The sequence below is a fragment of the Delphinus delphis genome, chromosome 8, assembly GCF_949987515.2.
Source record: "Delphinus delphis chromosome 8, mDelDel1.2, whole genome shotgun sequence".
NCBI classification, from domain to species: Eukaryota; Metazoa; Chordata; class Mammalia; order Artiodactyla; family Delphinidae; genus Delphinus; species Delphinus delphis.
Window position 1 is genome coordinate 9772611 of NC_082690.1, and position 23551 is coordinate 9796161.

Here is a 23551-nt window from a genome sequence, read left to right on the forward strand (position 1 = left end):
TCACCCAGATGTCAGACACACACGCTTGGAGTCAGTGAGTCATGCTGGCGGCTGACAAAGTGTGACTTTGGCTTGGCCGGGTCCCCTCTCAGCCAGCTCCCCAAGCCTGGTGGCAAGAGCCCTGTCCCGTCTCGTTGGCACGGACTCCGGGGTCTAGCAACTGTGAGGCCCTTTGCTCACGACAGGCTCGGTGCTATTCCTACATGAAAGGTGAAAGGGAGACAAAGGCCCTGGGCACCTGGCTCTGCTACCAGCCCTGATTCAGCTGGTCCTACAGTAGAAGCTCGTGTTCTTGGGGAAGGAACTTGGGATGTGGAAAGAACTAGACGAGCACATCTCTTGCAAGAGTTGAATGAAGGGCACACATGCCTGTAGATCTTGCTTCCCATCCCCTAGTTTCCTCCCAGTAGGGAAACCTGGAGCCCAGCTGAAGCCAGGTCAGCCTTTCCCTGTGGGAGCTGCAATCGGAATAATCCTCCACTGGTGAGAGCATCACGTGTGATTTATCGAGGGATTTCTCAGTTCACGGACTTGGTGTGGAAGCAGGCAGCTCGCTCCTATGGCACCAGACACTGGTCCCGGCACCGTGGTTCTCACTTGCCCTCGGACAGCCGATTCGTCTTCTCCCCAGTCGTGTGTCTTCCTCGTCTTTCCACCTCTGTCTTCCACAAGCTGGGCCAGGACTTGTCTCATAATCAAGTCATTTAGAGGCCCTGCAGTTGAGCCTCGTGCTGGTAAAAGCCGGATATTCAGTGGGAAGGGGTAGTGGGGTCTTAGCTACCTTGGCTTTAACACTCAGTATGACCGAGGGGATGTTCCCGTCCCCACCTTCTCCCCTAAGCGTGTTGGCACCTTCCCCTTGAGGCCTCATGGTTTGGCAGTCACTGTGATGGTGACGTTTACTGGAGCCCCCGGGGATTCTTGTGCAGGATGCGAACCTGGGGTGGTGGGTGGTGGTTCAGTGCCTACAAAGAACAGACACAAGCGAAGGAGAGAGAGATGCCCTGGGGATGCCCCAGATTGTTCCCAGAGGACAAGAGAGACTGAGCATCACGCATGAAACTCAGGACTGTTTCCTGGCTTTGGGGATAAAATCGAGCTTACCTGTCATTGCCTCGGGGCCACCCCTTGAACCCCGATATTGGTGACTTTGCTCCCTGAGGGTGAAGTGTGAGAGTAAAGTTAGTGGCAATTACACTCTCCCAGCCTTCCTGACCTCCAGAATGACTGGGCTTCCATACTCACCTGGGAACAGGCAACCGCCCAAGGCCAGTAGGAAGAAAAGGAAGAGGTGCGTTTCTCGAGCAACCAGCACAGGTGTTGGGAGAATAACCCTCCCTTCCCTGACACTCAGGAACCCAGAAGGGGGTGGCCCTAGATGCCTGAGGTTGGGGGTTGGAGCCCTGATGGACATCTAGCACTGGGGAGAGGTCACAACTAAGGAAGAGCCTAGATTCCTTGCCCAGGGGAGTCTATATCTTATGGGGCCACCTTACAGGGTCAAGCAACCCTGCCCTTGAGCTTCCCACTCACAGGGGAAGGTGTCCAGGTGGCGGGCAGCATACTGGAACACCAGCAGAGAGGTCACCGTTGCCACTACCATTCCTGTGCCTGCCGCATCCAGCACTGCAGGATAGGCGCTGAAGGGGGTGGTCCGCTAGGCGGGGTTGCACGGGATAGGTTTAGAGCCGCTGCTGAACTTGGCAACAGTGGCTTATAGGGTACCAAGCAGGCTGTGCCCTGCTCATCCGGTTCCCCCTCTACCTGAGGTGGGTGATCAAGAGCAAGCCTTGACACACAGAATCTGGAGACCAGGTGTCTCCCCAGGAAAGAGATGCTCTGCGTGCCTGTATTCTTGAGGTTTTGAGTCCCCAGCCAAGCCCCCTACATCTGGCACGGGAGGCAGCAGGCCAGTTATCTCGGCAGCCTGGGGCTGAAGGAAAGGATGCCTTAACGCAAGGAATTCCCAGCGTGGAGAAAGAGCAGCAGGAAGCCAAGAGCCCACCTCTGTCCCAGGAGGTGAGACTGAGGCGCAGAGTCAGGCCCCCATCCTTATTTAATCACCAGCACCTGCACCTCCCCTTTTCCTATTTCTTCTGATTCAAGCCGACTGTGGCTCCCACCCCTAGGCCTGGGCCTCCAGAACCTCCCCGGGAGGGCACGGAGGGGAGAGATAGCAGTGGGGGTCACCTGAGGGGAGGGTGCAGAAGAGGACAGAGACTGGGGTTGGAGGGACTCAGGAGGAAGGAAGCGAAGGGACAGAGTCGGGGATGCCGTGGGGACAGGAAGATGCCCCTGGGTTCGGTTCGGTGGAGCAAACCTGGGTTGCTCCACGGCGCTAGCCTTACGGCACCTGGTGTCTTCACCTCAGAGGGGTATCCAGTTGTGCGGTGATTCAGAGCCAGGACGTGGAAGGCATAGAGGACCCCCGGGTCCAAGCCCCCCGGCCGCCGGCCACTGCTCTCCGGCTCGATGTCACCAGCTGCGGTCTCCCAAGCCCCAGGAAAGAGATGCTCTGCGTGCCCCCGGGCCTCGGACGGCCCATGGCAGCTGCACCTCGCTCTGGCGTCTCCCGTAGGTTAGGCGGCTGACGGTGAGGTGACGTTGCGGGTAGCTGGATATCCCGGGGCGAGGGTGGGTACACACACACAGGCGTGTGCGCACCTAACAACAACCATGTCCGCGCGCGCGTGCGCGCGCATGCTTATTACGGTTTTGTTGAGAAAAGCTGGTGACGTGCAGATCGGGGTTGTAGCGTTGACCACTTCCGTGTAGTTTTAGTCTGTGTTACCCTAGACTTACACACTGGCCTCAATTTCCTCCTCTACAAATGGAGAAACAGGAGATTACTCTGACTGCGTGGCGTCCTTTTTGCCTGAACTCAGGTGCATCCGATTCACGTTCACGTGGGGCTTGTGCTTTCTGAGGCCCTGTGTCTGAGAAAGGTAACGCCTCCAAGTTTTGGAGCAGGGAATCGCTGTGCCTTTCCACCTAGAGGGCGATGGCTGGAGGTTCCCCATCCCCCCCTCCACACGCACGCCACCCCTCACTCACTCAGCACCTACAGCAGGATGCTCCGACTGCTGTCGCCCAAGGCATTTCGGGCCTTGCACTGGCAGGTGTGGCGTGCTGGGTGCGCATCCCGGACACCCAGACGCAGCTGGGCACCCTCAGGGTGCAGCATGAACCCCGAAGTGCCTGGCTCCACCTGCCGTTGCTGGGATCCCAGCCAGAGGAGCTGGGCAGCTGGCGTGCCCCCGAGGAGGGCACATCCCAGCCAGGCGTCTCCCCCCCTCCAGCACTGACACCCAGGGCTCAGCCACTGCCAGCTGTGGGGCTTCCACAGGGACGGAGAGGGTAAGGCTAGAAGGTGCCCCCTGTGTCTGGGCTAGTGGGGAGGCTTGGAGGTGAGGTGCTGGCCGGCAGTGGAGGAGATGGTGGGGGACAGAGGAGACGGGGCCTGTGGGGTTGACAGTGAAGCCTGTCATGGCCCGGTCTGCCTCCTCTTACAGGCTCTCATTCTATGCCGAATTCCTGTCACCATCTGCTCCAGGCTTTACTGATAGCAGCTGTGTTCCTCGATGCTCCTCTCCCACCCGACCACAGAGCAGCTCCTACAGGTGGGGCCCCTGCCCTATTCACCTCTGCATTAAGCACCTCCTCCTAGCACATGGCAAAGGGCCTCCTTCCCCCTAAAGGCCCACAACCTCTCCACCAGGGCACAGGACCGGACCCATAACAGGTGCTCAGTTTTTATGGACTGACTCCTAGAGACCCAGGGTTTCAGGTGTCCATGAATCTCCTATGATGGAATTTCCAGTCCCGAGACTGAGTAAGAAGGGAAGGAAATATTTTGAGTGGTGGACCTCCCTGCAAACATGCTAGTCACCCAACGTTTGGAAACCAAGATATGAATCATTTTGTGAGAATTGTTCTATGTGACAGCTCTGCTGCTTGCTTTTCTGAAATTTTTACTTCAATATTTAATTCTTTTTTTCTTGAGTTGGCAATAAATAGGACTGCCAGGGCCAGACAAAGACAGAGAAAGAAATCAGACCAAAAACGAACAGAGGGAGTGGGAGAGGCAGAGAGAGACCTCTGGCACCTGAAACATTAATGCACGTCAAGAATATAGTCAGGCACATTTCATGCAAATTGATGCAAAGGAGGGTGGCAGGATCCCTCATGGTCTAGATGGTGCTGTCCAGTAATGGCTCCCCCCTCCAAACACACATGGGCCTATTTAGCCCTTGAAATGTGGCCAGTCCACGTTGAGATGTGCCGTCACTATAAATACACACACCAGATTTTGAAGACAGCACAAAAAAAAAGAATGTAAAATATCTCATTAATAATTTTATCATTACATGTTGAAATGATAACATATTGGATATATCAAGCTAAATAAAATGTTTCACTGTTTCTTTTTACTTTTTTAAGTGTGGCTACTAGAAATTTTTTAATTATATATATATATGGCTCGCATTATATTTTTTTTTCATTTGCTCTCTCTGATAATTTGCGATATAGTTTTTTTTTTTTAACATCTTTATTGGGGTATAATTGCTTTACAATGGTGTGTTAGTTTCTGCTTTATAACAAAGTGAATCAGTCATACATAAACATATGTTCCCATATGTCTTCCCTCTTGTGTCTCCCTCCCTCCCACCCTCCCTATCCCACCCCTCCAGGCTTCACATTATATTTTTATTGGACAATACAGACCTAGACTAAGCCCCCTGATTGTATGGATCAAAAACTTTGAGTCCCTGGGAGGTGAGGTGACACAGTGTCTTGACTTACTTTGCATTCCAGCACAGCTGTCCCCCAGAGCCCCTCATCCTGATTCCAAAGGGCTGCTGCTCCCACCCTGCCCCAGAACCGAGTCTCCAGCCCCCACTCACCTAGCTGGAGCCGGCAGAGGGCGTCGGGGACCCTGAGTGGGCGAGTGCCCAGGCACGTGAACTCTCTGCCAGCCAGGTCGTCCTGGGCCTGGAGGAGGTGGACGGCCAGCGAGGAGCGGCTGCTGGTGCCGAGGTCGGCTGCCATCCATCAGACCAGCTCGGCACAGCAGGGAGCTCCAGGCCACTCACAGCTCAGCATGATGAACTGGTCTCTGATTGTGGCCATGGTCCAGCAGGTGGGGCTCCAGAGGGGCTGCCCTAGGTAGGGAACACGGCTCGGCATGGCCCTACAAGAGGAGGAATGGCCGGCAGGCCTACCCATCCTTCCCTCCTTCATTTACTGTTTCACTCACTCATTCCTCCATGTACAGAGTCACTCAATCATTTATTCATTCTCCATTTATTGAGGGCCGACCATGTGCCAGGGAAATAGTGGGAACAGATGCTAAGCGAACAATCGCAATACAATCTGATGAGTGCTAGAGTACAGGTAGAAAGACAGACTCTCTGGGGCTTCAGGGAGGAGGACTTTGAAGACAGGATGACATGTACACTTGGTCTTGGTAGACGGGTAGGAGTTTCCAAGGCAGAGAGAAAGCCAAAGACATATTTCAAGACCAACATGCAATAATAGAGTGGTAGAAGTAGAGGGTCGGGTGGATGAGCGCCTCCCTGGAGGCTGGGAGACAGTAAGGAGGGTGTTGCAGGGCTCTAAGCCCGGACTGAGGACAGGGCACAGTGTGGGTGGAGACCGGGGCTGGAGAGGAGAGAAAAGCTGGGAGGTGGGGACTGAGCAAGTGCTGTCACCTCCTCATTACACGGCAAGTCCTGGAGCTTGTGGTCTGGAGTCCCTCCCGGATCCCAGGGTCCCACTGGTCTGGCCCCTGCCCACTCCTCTGCCTAGAATGGCAGAGCCCTGCTGTTTCCTGCGTGTACTCACAGGGCGTGATCCGCAGAGGGCAGGCAGAGCCGGGGCTGGGTGCCGGCTGGTGCAGGTGAGGACCCTGCTGCTGGGGAGCTGGGTGGCTGCGTGACTCCAGGCGACATTGCCTGCTTCCTTCTGCTCCTACCTCTTTCCCAAGAACTGCTCACCTGTCTCCTCCACAGTCCTCAGTTCACAGTTTGCACAGACCACCATCCTTAGTGGACATCGTTAGACAGAGCCCTAGCTCCTTAAATCCTCTAGACCAGCACTGTTCAATAGGTAGACGTGTGCCACAGATGTGTTAAATTTTCCAAATCTCAAAAAGGAAAAATAACCAAACCCAACCAAGCAAAAAAACACCAATAGTTTTTAAAACAATTTTAATAATATTTTTGGTTTAACCAAACACATGCAGAATATAGTTTCAAGGTACAATAAAAAGTATTGATGAGCCCATATATATATATTAGATTAAGTCTTCAAAATCTAGTGTGCATTTTATACTCAGAGCACATCTCAGTCAGGTTCAGCCACATCCCAGATGATCAAAGTCATGCAAGTGCTACCCTACTGGACAGTGCAGCTCTAGACTATCACAGACCACTGATTTCATTTTTAAATTAAAAAATTTTTTTGAAAAAATTTTTAGAAGTTAATTAGCTTCATGTGTTCTCCTCTTCACTGAAATAACTATTCTAGTCTTTTGTCCACTTTTGTATGGATTGCTGCTTCTTCCTCACTGGTTGTTTTGGAAATCTTTATGTCTTCTGAAAAGTAATCCTTTGTTTGCTATGCGTGCTTGCTTTCAACAGAAGCTTCTGATTTCTAACTTCAGCTTCTCAGCCTCAGACTTGGCACCAAATTGTCACCCTCTCTTCCCACTGTGGCCCCCTCCCTGTTTCTTCAGGGTTCAGCCAGTCAAAGGTAGACTTTCTGAGCCATCCCTGAAATTATGGGTCAAATTGTGACTATGAACGTATGCACATTTTCCTGGTAAGAGGGGCCCATGACCTTGAAAAGGTGAAAACCCCTTGTACTAGAGCCATATTTGCACCAATGGGTACAATGCCTTGAGCTCCTGCCTACTGGAGCCTCTTGGAGGGCTAGGGTACTCCTAGGGGCCCTGAGGTGTGTCAAGAAGCCAAGCCCAGGTGGGTAGGTGGTTGCAAGCCCTGACCCCTCCCCCAAGACCATTCTGACTCACAGATGATATCCAGGAAGGCTCCATCACTGCTCAGCCAGTTGACGGTGTTGTGGGCAGGGCACATATACCAGCCCAGGTGTGTCCGATTGACGGGGTCCAGCTGGATCAGATGCTTCGTGACCCGTACCAGGGCCTCTCCAGGGCCTCCGGTGCCTGATGCTACCAGGCAAAGGTCACGGGCTCTGTGACCTCCCACACTGCACATGTGGCCACCACGGAGGTCCCCTCCACTGGGGACAGGTCGCTCAGCTGCACCTGAGGCTTCGATACGGGCACTGGCCAAGGGAAGGAGAGGCCCTGTGTTTGTTATCACAGACCCGGGTCATGCCCAGCTGTGTCCAGCAGCCCAGAGTTTGCTGGCAGGGTTTGACCTGCCCACCGGGCCCTGAGCATCCCTTCTTCATGATCCCAGGTTTCCCCACTGCCTGGAGGAGGGCCCAGTAGAACCCACGCCCAGCAGAACACAATGGGAAACACATGCAAATAGATGCAAAGCAGCCTGCAATGCAGCTCAAGCCAGCCTGGGTCCCTGGCCAAGCCCCACAGCCAGCAGGGCCAGAGCAAGGGCGGGGTGGGCGGTGTGGAGCTGGCCTCCGGCCTCGTGTCGGGCCTGGCACAGGAGGTGGCCGTGGGCCCCCTTCCCAGCTCCCCCAGCACCAGGCTTCTGTTCTGTAGACTCACTCACGGCCCCCAGAGCCAATGCCCCGGCCTCCACCTTAGACTCCGCTCTGCTGGTGACGGCCACGAGCTGCGGAATCAGTGGGCCTTGGGGGGCGAAGCTCCAGAAGACCGCCGGGGGGCAGGCCGGGAGCCACAGCCAGCTCCACGGAGCTGCCCTGCACTCCTCGGGTGGAGGGGGCCTCCTCTGGTAGGCCTGGGGTCGCCTGGGGCTGCCCTGGAGACAGAGGCAATGCAGGCTGTCTGGGCAGTTCTGGGGTCCCCTGCTCCCCGTCATCGCCCAGAATCTCTGTTACCGGTCTGCAGGGCGGGCTGGCTGCGCAGGGTTTGACAAGGCAGCATAAGCCCTTTTGGAGTTGGTGGACAAAAGACGGTTTCTGCGGGAGCCCACGGAGCTTCCTGTCAGGCTGTGCTGTAGAAGTGGGTGGGGTGGGACACTGGAGCAGAGGTTCCCATCAGACCTTTCGGAAAGCTTGATAAAAATATAGATTCCTGGGCTTCATCCCAGACTACTGAGTCAGAATCCCCTGGGTTGGGGGGGGAGGGGTCAGGGCCCAGGAATCTGTATTTTAACAAGCATCCAGGAGTCGATCTGATGATCAGCCAGAAAATGACTCCCGAGACTCAGGAGATGTACGTGGCCGCCGGCAGTTCAGGCCCCAGAGATCGCTGAGTAAGGATCCCAGGGGGATTCCAGACCCACTGCAGCAAAAGGAAGACGACCCCAGCCTGCCGTCAGCACATCGAGCATCCACTCGTCAACTGTTAATTACGGAGCACGTGCTCCAGGCCAGGCACAGGCTACGGTGACAAGTGAGCCACTCATCCCCGCCCTCATGGAGCTCCCAGTCTCCCAGGGAGTCAGGCGGTAAACAGTCATCATGGACAAGGCAGGCCAGCAGGCATTCTTTCCTGCTCGGGGCCCAGCATGGAACCCCAGGACCTGCCTGAGCACCCTGTTCTTCTGTCCCTTGTGGTCAGCATACTGTGAAGAGCCTCAGCAAACTTAAGAAAATAAGTGCGTCGGAGGACAACCGAGCCACGGGGCTCATTCGCACTAGCTTCCGTGGACTGAGTGCCCCCCTGTGCCGTGCCCTGCACTGGACTCTTCCCCCCGCATCACCTACTGATCTTAACTGTAATGACGATGACATCCCTCCAGACTCTGAAACATGAAATCACTTCGTCTAAAGCCACACAGTAGGTGGAGGAGCTGGGATCGGAGCCCTGGTCTAACTCCCAACTTCAGATTCTCCCCGCTGCTGTCCGCGCAGCTTCCGCAGAGAGAGAAGCAGAGGAGACCAGCATGGAGTTGGAGGGAAGGGATCAAAGGCAATATTCCGATGTTCAACTGATCAAGAAGAAAGACATGTAGCGACTTCCCTGGCGGTTCAGCGCTTAAGACTCTGAGCTACCACTGCAGGGAACACAGGTTTGATCCCTGGTCGGGGACCTAACATCCCACATGCCCCAGGGCACAGCTAAAAAAAAAAAAGAAAGAAAGAAAAAAGAAAGACATTTAACCCAGAAACTGGTTCTTTCCAACCTCATGGACCCTGCTTTGGCCCACGCTACCAGCATCTCCCACCTAGACTATTGCAAAGGTCTCCCCACTGTTCCCAGCTCCCTGAAAACTGTCAGCTTTGGAGGGAACTTTCTGAAACCCAGATCTGACCATGTCACTCCATGCTTACTCCCTGACAGCGGCCCTCAGCATAAGCTCTAATGGCTTCTTAAGGTAAAGCAGAGTGCTCTCTGTGCCCTGGCCCTGCCTACCCACCGGCACAGAGTGGCCTGAGCATGACTCGCCTGAGGCCCCTGGATGCAGCAGGCAGAAGGGTACCCACTGCAGGAGGCTAAGTGGTCAGCTCAGGGCCCTCTGACCCACCATGGCCCCATCTCCCTGGGTGGCTGCCCCTTCGAGGTTCCTGCCTGGCTCTTGGGCTCCCTGGAAGCCCAGCCCTGGAAGAATGGGGGATCTGGCTCAGGTTGCCAACCTGGGCCCTCCCTACACCTCCACCCCTGATCTCCTGTTACCCTCACTGTCCCAATTACGGGTGAATTGTTGACCAGATGATTCACTCCATCCATAATGCAGAGTAGTGCAGGGCAGGACCAGGCTGGGGCAGACCTGGGGGAGGACCCTGTGCTCTCTGAACTTAGATTTTAATGATATTATGAAATTAAAACGCCGAGCATGGAGGTGAAAAAGGCCCCAACCTCATCAAGTCCAACCACCTGCCCAGTGCAGGACCCCCGTGTGCAGCCCTCCAGACCATGGAGATCAGGAGGTGCAGACACGCCTTTAAATGCCCTTTGACCCCTCTCATGTTTTCCTCAGGTTTCGTGGGGAGAAGCTGGTGAAGTGTTGCCAGGAGCTCTGGACTCAAACATCTCCAGAGTTTGGATTTGGCTGACGACCCCTGAAACTTCAGGACATTTCTGAGCCTCTCTGAGCTCTAGTTTCTTCACAGATTAATGGGGATAATAGTACCTCCTTTCTTGTAAAGATTATTGTGAATATTAAACAAAAAACTCACACTAGCATTGGGGGGCTTCTTGGGATCTCATAATGTTCTATTTCTTGTCTTGGGTAGGGGTTACAGTTTACAAGCTGTACATTCTTTTTATAAATATACTATTACATATGCTTGATAAAATTCACACACACACACACACACACACACACGAATAATGCCCAGCACAGAGTCGGTGCACCAGCTTTCAAGCTCCTAGCTAGATGTGGCCTGCAAAGTCAGGGCCCTGGAGCTGGAATGGAGACCAGCTTTCCTGCTGTCCAGGGCTCTCTGAATCCCAGCACTCTCTCTCTCTCCCTCTTGCTCTCAGCATGTCCTGCTGCCATAGCTGTCTTTGAGTGACAGCCTGAGATGAGATCAGAGTTTTCCATTATCTGATGGAGGGGCTGGGGGGAGGGTGAGATTCCTGGACCCCAGTGAGATGAGCTCTGATGTCTGGTGTCAGGTTCCTCAAGGCTCAGCTGGGACAGGAGCTGTCAGAGCTGATGCCAGGCAGGCTCCTCCTGGGCCCAGAGATGCTCGCCCTGTGCTCTCGGCCTCTCACTTGTCCTAGGACAATGGACAGCCAGGTGTCCCACTCTCACTTAGCCCACAGCCAAGTTTCCTCCATGCTCTCCACAGGGTCTTCAGCCCCCATGCCGTCCTAACTCAGCTTTGAGCAGAATGGCAGATGTCCCTGGGGGTCAGGGTCCTACCTAGTGGGGGTGGCACTACCCTATTTGCCCTACCCTATTGACTATATCCCCCCTCATTCTGATCCCCCCACCCTAACTGGGAAAGCATCAGAACCCTGTTAGACGTTCTTTGGGGAGCAAAGAATGGTGATCTGGCACTGTCGTCCACCTCAGGGTGGGCAGCAGCCCCTGTGTCCAGAGAAAACGTGAGAATTCAGGCAGGGTAAATCAGGAAAACTTTAAAGGAGACTCTGGCTTGTAACGAGGGTTTGTGCTGGCCCTGCAGTTAACCTATTCTGCTTGTGGAATCAACCTCTCTACCTTTTCTCCCCCAGCCTCTCTACCTTTTCTCCCCCAGCTTCTCTACCTTTTCTCCCCCAGCCTCTCTACCCTTTCTCTTCTGTTTCTCCCAGGATCACAGAAGACTTGGGAGCTGCTGTTGAACCCACTGTGTCTCATGGGGGACCCTGGAAGGCAGAGTCGGGGAAGGAGGTTACTTGTCCAGATTCTCCAGAGAAACAGAACCAATAGGATGTGTGTCTGTAGAAAGAGACTTATTGTAAGGAATTGGCTCAGGTGATTATGGGGCCTGGCAAGTCCCAGGGTCTGCAGTCGGCAAGCTGGAGCCCAGGGGAGAGAGCTGAGGGTGTAGGTTCCGGTTCAGAGACTGGCAAGCTTGACACCCATGAACTGCTGCTGTTTCAGTTCAAGTCCAAGGGCGAGAAGAGACGGATGCCTCAGCTCCACGTGCTCAGGCAGAGCAGTTCCCTCTTATTTGGGGGAAGGTCCACTTTTTGTTCTATCCAGGCCTTCAGCTGATGGGACGAGGCCCACGTGAGTGGGAGGGGGAACATTTTACTGATGCAAATGTTCATCTCATCCAGAAACACCCTCCCAGACACACCCAGAATAACGTTTGACCGAATATCTGAGCCCCCAGCCCACCCCCAACCCGCCATGGCCCAGAGAAGTTGGCACCTACAGTTCACCTGGCTCTGCCAGGCCAGGATCCCGGGCAGAGCTGCAGCCTGTCTGGAAGGGAAGAGGAGGCATGACTGGAATGGCAGAGCTCAGGGCCCCGGAGAGACAAGCTGAGGGGGTCCTTCATTTTTTTAAAAAAATTAATTAATTTATTAAATATTTATTTATTTTTGGCTGTGTTGGGTCTTCATTGCTGCATGCGGGCTTTCTCTAGTTGCGGCGAGCGGAGGCTACTCTTCGTTGTGGTGCGCGGGCTTCTCATTGCAGTGGCTTCTCCTGTTGTGGAGCACACGGGCTCAGTAGTTGTGGCTCGCAGGCTCTAGAGCGCAGGCTCAGTAGTTGTGGTTCACGGGCTTAGTTGCTCCGCGGTATGTGGAATCCTCCCGGACCAGGGATCGAACCCGTGCCCCCTGTATTGGCAGGAGGATTATTAACCACTGTGCCACCAGGGATGTCCCGGTCCTTCACTGTTGAGAGACAAAAGAGTACAGTGATCAGAACACAGCGTTGCCTCTTCATCACCGTGTGATCTTGCATCAGTGAAGAGCAAGGCACTGTGCTGTATACGGTTGGCGCCTCCCTTTCTCCCCTCCTTTCTTTTCCAAGGAGCGTTAGCTAAGCCAGCATAACCTGCTACCATTCTTTGCCCTGGACATGCTCAGTGCCGAGCCCCTGGAGCAGATAGAGCTGCAGGCTCTCAGGTTTTGGTCCCAGCTTCTCATCTCCCACTCCTGCTCAGGCCCTATGAGCTCCACCCTCATGGTGGGACCTCCATCCACAGCCCACCTGGTTCCAAGGGCGCCCATCAGCACCCACATTCACTGCTTTCGGAGATTCTGGAGGGAGGAAGAGGAGACAGTGTGAGTCAGGAGCAATGAGGGGTCAGCCTGCAGGGGTCTCTCAACTAAACTTAGAAAAGAGGAGGCATGAGGACGTGCTTGAGGACCCAGACTCTTGACTACTTTGAGCTGAAGTTTTAGAGAACCAGGCGGAAGGCTCCGAGTGGGTCAGTGGGACCTCCCTCGCAGCACAGGAGTCCCCACTGCAGCTTTCGGGACACGTGCCCTTCAGCCTCTCCCCTTGACCAACATTAAGTGGGCAGTGTACTAGCGGCACGACCTTGGGCAAGCAACGCGCCTGCTCTGAGCCTCATCGTCCTCATCTTTAAAACGAGCATAATAATAACGACCTCTTCAGGGTATTGGAGAGAGAGGATGCAGCCACACACATCCAGCACCTCGTAAGCCCGCGGTCCACAGTGCACGTTCAGTCAATGCTCATTCTCGCCCTCTTTGTGTTTAGGCTGAACTGGAATCTGCTTTTCTGACACATCTATCCTAGGGGTTGAGTTCCTCCCATGAAACTTTGCAAAACGATTCGAATCCCTCTTCCAAATGAAAGTCATCCAATATTTGCAACAGCATGTCCAGCCCTCCTCTCCTCCACCTGGATGGGAATCTGAGCTCCCAACCATCGCCAGGCGTGTGGTGGGTGTGCCATGTGTTTTCCACCCTCCAGGAGACAGCACTGCTGTCCACATCTCGCGAATGCGCTCTAATTCTCTCCTCTCTTTCCCCCGGCGGCTTCATTCCCCACGCCCCACTTGGCTCCCCACCTTTGGGCCTCTTCCATTCTGTCCCCACCCACCTGAAGCTATGTCACCTCTGAGCTGACCAGGGGTCCGTGGAACCGCTAAGTTCCTTCTCTCTGACAAGAAGACTCAAAATCTTTCTCAGTTACGTACTGTTAGGGTTTTGTTTATCAGTCCAGTAAACATTTGTTTCCTGGCCACCATGTACCAGGGCATGTTGACTCCACTGCTTTGCTGGGCCCTCACCCAGGCCCATGAGCAACGCTGGACAGAACTCAGCACTCTGAGAGGACGCAGCACCTCCGTGGGGCTCCCCGATCCTTGGACGAGGGAGAGCTGTGGTGCAGCAACTGTCCAGGTTTCCGGCCACTGCCTCACTTTCCAGGAACCTCCGCAGCGCTATGGGCAGCATCGCGCCAGACTGTGACCCTTGTTAAACTCGGGGCCAAGGGATTCTCATTCCCGGCCTCTTCCTGTCTTGCACTCACATCTCTGCTTCTCTGAGCCAACCTGCAGGCCTGATTCTGAACCCCCAGGCCTTGGGAAGAGCAGAATGTGGAAGGATGGGGACAGCTGGGCTGGAGCAGAGGAAGAAGATGATCCTGGAAATAAATGGCTTTTCCATGTGTGTCCACGTGGGCCTTGTTGGAGGCCAACCATAGGCTCCCCCTGGGGACCCCAGCGGGAGACGAGCTGAGGGCTGGAGAGGAAATGGGCCAGAGGCTCCACAGTCCACATGGCTCCCGCTGCGTTCACGGCTGAGAGGAGGGGGATGGGGGCAGGAGGGACAGAGGGTCCGGCAGGGGTCACGGCTTAGTCACTTTGTACACTGCTCCTTGGAGACCAGAGAGGAAATGAATGGGGCCCTAGATGGAGGGGTGAAGAGAGGGAGAACAACAGAGCAGGGGAAGAAGGAAGGGGAGGCGGGAGAGGTAGAGCCCCCTCGGGGCCTGGTGTCTGTGCCAGCCCTGCCTGGTAACGAGCCCTCCTTCCATCTGCTCGACCACTCTCGGTGCCCTTCCACAAACAGCCCTTCCTGGGCCACTGTGGGCAGGACACCCCATTTCTCTGGGCCTCCGTTTCCTGATGGATGAACAATGTGGTCGTAATGCCCACCAGCCGCTTCTCTGACTTGCTGTAAGAGCTGGCTGCGTGGTGAAGCAGGAGAGGTCTGCAAAAAGCATAAAAACCACTGTACAGAAGTAGGGGGTGAAACGAGAGCAGATCTTGGAATCAGATCAGCGTTCGGATCCTGGCTCCATCATCCACTACCTGGGTGACAGCAAACAAGTGACTTACTCCCAGTCTCAGTTTTTCCCCTATAAAAGGAGGCTGCTATTAGAAAATTGTTGTTAATTTTGTTATGTGTGATAATAGTTTTGTGTTTATGTAAGACAATGTTTCTATTTGTTTTTTTAATGAATACTAGGATATTCAAGGATGAGATGTCAGGGTACCTTTACTTTAAAACACCTCCGTGAAAATAAAATCAATGAAGCAGCTTTAGCCAGGTCTTTAGTTCCATATTGGTTCAGGGATTTTTACGGGGCAGATGCAAAACCTGCTTGACACCAAAGTTAGCATTTCCCTATTTTCGTAAAAGCCTAAACTCGTTGAAAAGTGGTGTCAGGTGTTCTCAGTGGAAGTGGTGGGCAGGAGAAAGGAAAGAGCATTTGGAGGCACTTAAAGTGGAGAGGAGGAGATTTCCCTGACCTGGGGACAGGTCAGAGGTTCCTGGGTCCCTGGGACAGGATGAATCTGAAGGCCAGGCCCATGACCCAGGGGGGCAGAGAAGTGTAGAGCCCCCTGGAGGCTCGGGCAACAAGGTCAGCAGCAGCCATAAGGGACCCGAGGTTCGAAGCTTCTCTGTTTTAACTCATAAACCTCCAAGATTCTGGTGGGACCCTGGGAGGGGCAGGGACTCCAGTACGGAATCCACTTTATTTGATTTTAATGAAATAAAGGAACAGATACTCTTGCACACATATGTTTGTGGAGTGAGATTCACACCCACCTCCCTGCTATTATTATCATTAGCATTGCTGTTATGTCTATTATGAAATAGCCTGGAGCCTGCGCCGTGACACCAGGTTGGAGTGCGTGTTGAATGCTGTTCCACTAGAAGAAAGCTTGGGCAAGGCTGAGGTTCCTCCCCTGTAGATGTTCCAGGCCCTTCCCTGCTCCAGCTGGCGATGGGGCTTCTGTCATGTCTGGAGTGACAGTGTTAGGACAGCTTTCTCTGATTGAGGGCCTGGTTGGAGAATTCAGCCTTGGCTGGACCCAGTGGGTGTCTGTCTGGACAGGGCTGAGGGGGAGCCAGGCCAGGCACTGAGGTCTGTGGAGGAAGCCAGGGCTCAAGGAAAACTCTTGCCTCTAACTCCATCTTCAGGCCTGGTCTGCTCCCTCCTCCCCCCTTCCCAGTCCCCCGCTCCCCAGCCTGGCTTGATTCTCCAAGTTCCCTGGCTGGGGAGCTGGAAGGAGGAGGGAGTTTCCAGAATGTCTCCGTAGAGCTCCAGGGGGAGGCTTGGCAACTGGAAATTGTCAGCCATCTCCTTGGCAACCGGCAGCCAAATAATTCTGGGAATGGAGGAGGCAGGGGAGCTCTCCGCAGGCTGGCCAAGAGAAGCAGGCCCTTGGCCCCCAGAAAACTTCAATTCTTTCTGACCTGTGTCAGTCAGGGTCCTGACAGGAGACAGAGGCCCATCAGTCAGTTGAGAAGAGAACTTACTATAAAGAATTGGTAACTGGATATAAAGTTGCTAATTCAGTAGCACAAGAGGGCTTCCCTGGTGGTGCAGTGGTTGAGAGTCCGCCTGCCGATGCAGGGGACACGGGTTCGTGCCCCGGTCCGGGAAGATCCCGCATGCCGTGGAGCGGCTGGGCCCGTGAGCCATGGCCGCTGAGCCTGCGCGTACGGAGCCTGTGCTCCGCAACGGGAGAGGCCACGACAGTGAGAGGCCCGTGCACCTAAAAAAAAAAAAAAAAAAATAGCACAAGAGACTGCTTAGGTGTCATGGAGGTGGCAACTGCTGGGGCTGGGAAAACAAAGGAAGAGGCTGGAATCACTGAACCTTAGACATTTCGAGGAAGGGGGACCCAGAGCCTGGGACCCTGACCTCTGAGGAGGAGGCTCTGAGTAGGAAGCAAGGACCCCTGGGCTTGTGCCCAGACCTCTGAGGAAGGGGCTCCTGCCAGCTGGGGGTGGGGTCTCTGGGGCAGGGACGTGGGGATGGGTGGTGGATGATGAAGCTGCGAGTGTTGGAAAAACTGCAAACTGGATTCAGCTGCAGCTTCAGGGTGGGCCTGGGGTGAAGAAGTGTCGTTGAGATGACGCTTAACGGAGAACACACGGACACAAGGAGATGCCCACCCTTCTTCCTCCATCCTGCAACCTCCCTTTAGCAACTCCTACTGGGGAATCTGCGAGGAAACAGAGGAAACAGTTGGCAAAGCAGAAATGGGGCTCACAGGGCCCAAGGTCAGTGTCGCAAAGCAGTGGACAGAGGATGGGTGTGGAGCTGAGAAGCAAGACTCTTATTAAAGTATTAGCCACTGGGGGGCAGGAAGTTCTGGTCTTCCAGCCCCAGCTTTAGCGGAGAGAGTGGTGCTGAGCACATAGTAGGTGCTCATCTAATATCACTCTCTGGCCTCTGCCTTGTTTGGTTCCTGAAAAGGCACGTGGGCTTCCCTGGACTTACTCTGGCTTGTCTGGAAGAGTTACTGACATTCACAGGCTCTGACAGCTGGGAGGAATTTGTATAATGTTAAAGATGAAAACAACATCAGTGAAGAAATATTTAGGTAAAAGTGGACTTAACAAAACTAACTATAAATCTCTGTGATCAAATAATGCATTAAAGGTAAAGGACAAGATAAATAGATCCAGGGGACAGAAATAGAAACCAGTCGAGAAATATATCCCAGTACATATGGATTATAGTATATGATAAAGGTGGTATTTCAAACCAGAGGGGAAAAGGATAGTTTATTTAATAAATTGTATAGACACAACTGGCTGTCTGTCTGAAAAAACAAAACAAGGTTAAGCTCTCTACCTCATGAGTTATGAAAACCAAGTTTCAAATAGATGAAAGATTTAAATGTATTTAAATTTAAACATTTAAAACAATTTAAATATTGGTTTTATATTTAAACAATTTCATGAGGAAATATTTAAAACAATCTTAAACAATATTTAAAACAATTTAAATATTTAAAACAATTTAATGAGGAAAAAATTAGGAGAATATTTATACAATCTAGGGTTTGAGGAGATTTTTCTAAACAAAGCAGAAAGTCCAGAAGCTATAGAGGAAAATTTTAAATGTTTAAATTTTAGAAGGATAAAAGATAACATATACAAAGTCAAAAGACAAATTATAGACTGGAGAAAATATTTCAATTACTACCAGTAAAGAGTTAACATCTATAATATACAAAGAGTTCCTACACACAATAAGAAAGAGAAATGACCTAGTCGAAAATGGACAAAACAAATGTCAGTACATTTATGGAAAGATGCTCAACGTCATTAATAGTCAAAAAGATGCAAATTTTTAAAGTGTGACATCACTTTTCATTTATTGGAATAACCAAAACAATGAGGAAGGGGAAGGGGAAGGGCTGGGGAAGATGTGGGAGAGAAAACACTCTTAATCACAGCTGGCAGGTATGTGAATTACCACGGATTTTTGAGAAAGGGATCTGGTCACATATATAAAAACTAAAAATATGCATCTCTTTGACCCAGTCATGTCATGTCTGGCAATTTATCCTATGGGGAAAAAAAACCCCGGCAAACTCCAGTATGCAAGGTTATGCATACAAAAAATTCCTTATAGCATTTTTTGTGGCGGGTTTTCCCACCATAATAGTAATTGTTGAGTGATACACATATATGCATATACTGTAATGTTACGCAGCTATACAAAAGAATAATTTACACAAAGACAAATGCTGTATGATTCCACTTTAGATACCTCTGAAGTACTCACACTCATAGAAACAGAAAGGATGGTGGCTGTCCATGGCTGGGGTAGAAGCGGGGATGGGCAATTGTTTAAGGGGTACAGAGTTTCAGTTTTGCAAGATGAAAAAGTTCTGGAGGTCGGATGCACAGCAATGTGAATACTTCACACTATTGAAAGGTACACTTAGAAATGGTTAAGATGGTAAATTTTATGTTATGAGTATTTTACCACAATTTAAGAACAAATAAATTAGAAGGATTTTCATGAGATTATGTGAGAAAAGCAACTTTCAGAGAAATCAGTGTGGTATTTGTGAAATAAATGGCAATGGATGTACATAAATATCTGTTGGGTAGTCCAGATCTGCTTGGCTGTGATCTGTGTCCTCTGGTTCCAGAGCGCTCTCACCCTCCTCAAAGTCCAGGATTCCAGGCTGGCGTTGAACTAAGCTCACTAGCTCTGTCAGCCTTTGGGTGGCAAAGCACCCTTTAGACTTTTGCCCTGGTGCTCCCCCATCTCAGCCCTCCTCCTCCAAACACCAGGTCCCCACAGGCTCTGGTACTGCCCGCCAAGGCCCACAGCTGTTTCCAATATTCTGCACAAACTTTATTGAAATGGGAAGCCCCATTTCTCATCCGTCAGGCCCCAGCTCCTCCTGATTAGGTACATATGACCTGACCTGTCAGCAAGGCCTGAGCCAGCAATCAAAGGGGAGATTGTTCTGAGCCGGGAGGTGAGAGGGGCAGGAGCCTGGGGAGCTGAGAAGGGCCCAAGGGAGTCTTCAGCCAGCCTGGGGCAGATGCGGGTATTCTCAAGCTGAGGGGAGAAAGGGATGCAGGGCCGGATAAATTCTTTAAGGGCCCCTGGTCTGCTCATCGTCTCTGGCCATATCTTCTCTCTCTAGCCCCCAAGTCTCTTCCAAAAGACATATCCTACAGCAGCATCTCCCCATCCCCAAGCTCCAAACTCAGCCCAGTTTCCCTTTCCTCTCATCTCTCACCTGTACCACAAAACCCCTCTGGATGTAATAAAAAAGAAAAGGTATCCCTTCACAATTCCACTCTTCCTAGAGCTGCAGAATCATCAAAACTCAAATACTGAAAATAACTTAGAGATCACCTAAGTCCCAACTCACTCTCAACATAGAAACTCCCTCAACAGCATCCTTGACCACTGGTCATGACAGTTGACGCCTGAACATTCTAAGCTATGTGGTCCAATATGGTAGTCCCTAGCCCCATGCGGCTATTTAAAAATAAATCCCAGACTTCCCTGGTAGCACAGTGGTTCAGAATCCACCTGCCAATGCAGGGAACACAGGTCCGATCCCTGGTCCAGGAAGATCCCACATGCTGCGGAGCAACAAAGCCCGTGCGTCACAACTACTGAGCCTGTGAGCCACAACTACTGAGCCCGCACACCACACCGAAGAGCAGCCCCGCTTGCTGCAGCTAGAGAAAGCCTGCGCACAGCAACAAAGACCCAATGCAGCCAAAAATAAATAAATAAATGTATTAAAAAAAAATCCCACATCTGGGTATATCTCCAAAGGAAATGACATCAGTATCTCAAAGATGTATCTGCGCTCTCATCTTCATTGCAGTATCACTCACAATAGCCAAGATATGGAAGCAACCTATGTGTCCACCAATGGATCAAAAAAAAATAAAGAAGATGTGGTATAAATATACAATGGAATATTATTCAGCCATAAAAAGGATCACAAATCCCACCATTTGTGATCACATGGATGAAACTGAAGGGCATTATGCTAAGTGAAATAAGACAGAAAGAGAAAGATAAATTCTGTATGGCATATGTGGGATTTTTTAAACAAGAAAAAAAAAGTCAAACTCAGAGAAACAGAGAGTAGAATGGTGGTTGCCAGGGGGCGGGGGTGAGGGAAATGGGGAGACATTGGCCAAAGTGTACAAACTTTTAGTTATAAGATGAACAAGCATGGTGACTAGAGTTAATAATACTGTATTGTATACTTGACATTTGCCTAGAGTCGTTCCTGAGAATTATCACAAAAAAGAAAGAAAGAAAAAAGGTAACGGTGAGTTAATTAAATATGTGTTAATTAACTTGATTGTGGCAATCATTTCACAATGTATACATGGATCAAATCATCATGTTCAACACTTTAAATATATACAATTGTACTTGTCAATTATACCTAATGAAACTGGGAAAAATTTAAAACTCAAAATTCGGTTTCTTAGTCACACTAGCCACCTTTCCAGGGCTCAATAGCCACGTGTTGGACAACGTGTCAAGAAATTCAAGGGATCTCACATGTTGCCCTCGTTGCAAGGTAACAAGTTAATCTGCCAGTTTCGTGAATGCTGCAGAAGACATGACTCCAGGGTCTGAGACAAGGGGCTTTATTATTTATAGCAGTATCAGTAGTCAGAGTATCAACATTTTCTTGCTCTAGTTTTCTGAGCTCCAATTCCTACAGGGCAACAGGAAGAGGGTCAGAGATACCTGCTTATATGTGCATGAAGTGGGTCATGATAACTAGACAAGAACCCTGAGTTTAGAAAACCTGAATCTTTGATAACAGGCAGGAACCATGCTGTCCTTTGCTCTGGAGGAAGACACTACCTCTACCTTCCCAGGCTGTTGGCTCTACAAAGGTTCTTGAAAAGCGTCCAGGAAAAAGGGCACTCAGTGCCTCTGCTTGCCAAATGCACAGAAATGCAAGACCCGTGGAGAACCGTCTCCCAGCATAAGGCAGATATTGAACACTTCCATTGCTGCAGAAAGTTCTGTTGACAGAGCTGCTCTGAGCAACGAGGAGCTAGCTGCTTTGCTAGGTCCTCCCCATCACGTCTGAATTCTGACCCAAGGAGTCACCGAGAAGTGAGCCAGCATTGGCTCTTTGTATCCTTACGTATACGTTTCAAGGTGTTTTCCTTGATGCAGATGTTCCTTCACATCACACTTCCTGTCTTTCCTAACTAATGATTTAACATGTATGTGGCGCTTCACTCACTGTTTTCATATGCTCTGTGGTCATGGGGACACCGCGAGGATCCAGGATGGGGGGGGCAAAGGTGACTCAACCAGGACACTCCTGAGTGGTCCAACACTCCAGTGCAATGGTCCCTGAACTTTAGCAGGCATCAGAATCCCCTGGAGGGTTTGAAAAATAGAGCTCGCTGAGCCCCAACCCCCGAGTTTCTGATGCAGGAGGTCTGTGGTAGGGCCTGAGAATTCGGATTTCTAAGAAGTTCTCAGGAGCTGCTGATGCTGCCAGTCTGGGGACCACACTGAGAACCATGGCTCTGGTGTCAGGGGAGCGGCTCTGGGAGGCTTGCAAGGTGATACGTGGATGACAATTGTTATCTCATCATGCTTTAATGCATGTTAGAAAATATAACAAGCATGTCAAAGTAGTTATATTTTTAAGTAAAAATAAATTGATTTAAGGAGATATTTACACATCTATGTAGCGTGAAGATTGGCAAAGAAGGCGAAGGCAAAGAGTGATTGAAGTTTGGGCAATACTGATGAAGGGGAAGGGCCAAAGGACAAGGATTCAGACAGGCCTGAAGTCCAATCCCAGCTCTGCTGCAGGATGGAAACCATGACCTCTCACCTTCTGCATTTATCAAATGGCATGTTTCCTTGGGAGTTTCCCAGGACTAGTGAGGATCGATTTACTTCCTCCCTTCCTCCCTCCCTCCCTCCCTCCCTTCTTCCTAAGGAGGCAGGCACAATCCCCACCCTTAGGTTGCTTACAGTCTAGGAGACGTGCTGTCATCTTCAAAAGCTGAGAAATTGTAGGGGTTATTACGGTCCTGGTCCCCACCCTAAGACAGAAGCCATCCCTCCCTTCAGCTGCAGCCCAGGACTCTGGAAGGAGGAATAAGCCCTAGCCTAGGGGATACTGGAGGGTCAGGCATCCTCTCCTGGATGGGCAGACGCAGCTTCCCTCTGCTCCACAGTCCTTCCCTTTGCGGAAGCTGTTATGTTTCTGATCACGTTGCCTCAGGTTAATAACACAGCTGCTTGGCGAATCCTGAGCCCCAATCCATGTGAGAGGGAAGGACCTGGGCCTGGCCCAGAAAATCCTGGATCTTCTAGAGTAACAAGGCCCTGGTCTTAGTGGTAGTAGGGCCGCAGGAAAGAAAAAAATATGACTTAATGAGACAGGAAAACCAATATTCTTCTGACCATCGGCACGGAGAAACCTCTCTGGGGGGACGCCCTTCAGGGAACTCAGGCCAAACCAGATGGTGAGAGGCAGACATTTAAACGAAACCCCTGGGTTCATGCTTTCGGCTGAGGCCTCCAGACTCCAAGTGGTGTTTCCATCCTACCACCAACTCCACGGGTCTTTCTGCTCCCTGCCCTCCCCTGTTTTAATGATCTCAGACAGACATAAAAACAGCTGAGCTCAGCACAAGCGACTGAGACAGGAACATTGCCTCAGGGTCCCCGAGGACCCCAGCTGGGTACCATGCCGCCCTCGTTTCCATTTTGATGGGATAAAGTGAACTCATTTATTCGGTTGTTTTAAGTGAGCTCACACGAGGCAGTGCCAGAGAACGGAGACATAAATCTCTCCCAGCACGTGGAGTCACTGCCAAACACCTTGGATAAAACTTTCTGCCTGCTCGAGACAGTTTTTCACCCCCTTTAGAAATGAGGAGGGAAAAAGTACTAAAAATCGAAGGGAGTTCGGGGAGGGTGTTAGATTCTGGGAATGACAAACTTGTCAACGCTTTGGCCTAATAAAAATTCTTCCAGTAAGAAAGGCAAACTTTCAACTCCGAGATTTTCCTGAGCGTGCTTTCGGGGGAGGGGAGTGGGTGGAGGGCATCGCTGGTCATCTGGCCAGGCTGTGGGTTAACCCTGATGGGGCACGAGGGATTTTCTTGCAGCCCATAAAGGCAGTATCTGCACCAGAGGTGGGCAGCTTGTCACACTTCACACTCTGCGCCGTGGGTACAGCCTCAAATGCTTCTAAACGAGAGCAAACTCACGCAGGCTGTTGGAAAACATTTTGAAAACCCCCAGCCAGGGAGCAACCTTACCTAGGAAGTGCAGTCCCTCAGGGAAGGGACAATGAGTGG

General features: G+C 51.5%; 1 protein-coding gene across 1 annotated transcript; it reads right to left on the minus strand.

The window, feature by feature from the left end:
• Nucleotides 1–867: 867 nt before the first annotated feature.
• Nucleotides 868–9602, minus strand: VSIG10L2 (V-set and immunoglobulin domain containing 10 like 2). Its single transcript, XM_060017597.1, is given in 14 exon segments — nucleotides 868–965; nucleotides 1534–1657; nucleotides 2349–2505; nucleotides 2507–2614; nucleotides 3051–3292; nucleotides 3294–3337; nucleotides 4905–5162; nucleotides 5527–5626; nucleotides 5845–5970; nucleotides 6942–6952; nucleotides 7034–7180; nucleotides 7183–7330; nucleotides 7578–7928; nucleotides 9492–9602. Coding segments are annotated over 14 exon segments (2025 nt in total).
• Between the last annotated feature and the right edge of the window lie 13949 nt (nucleotides 9603–23551).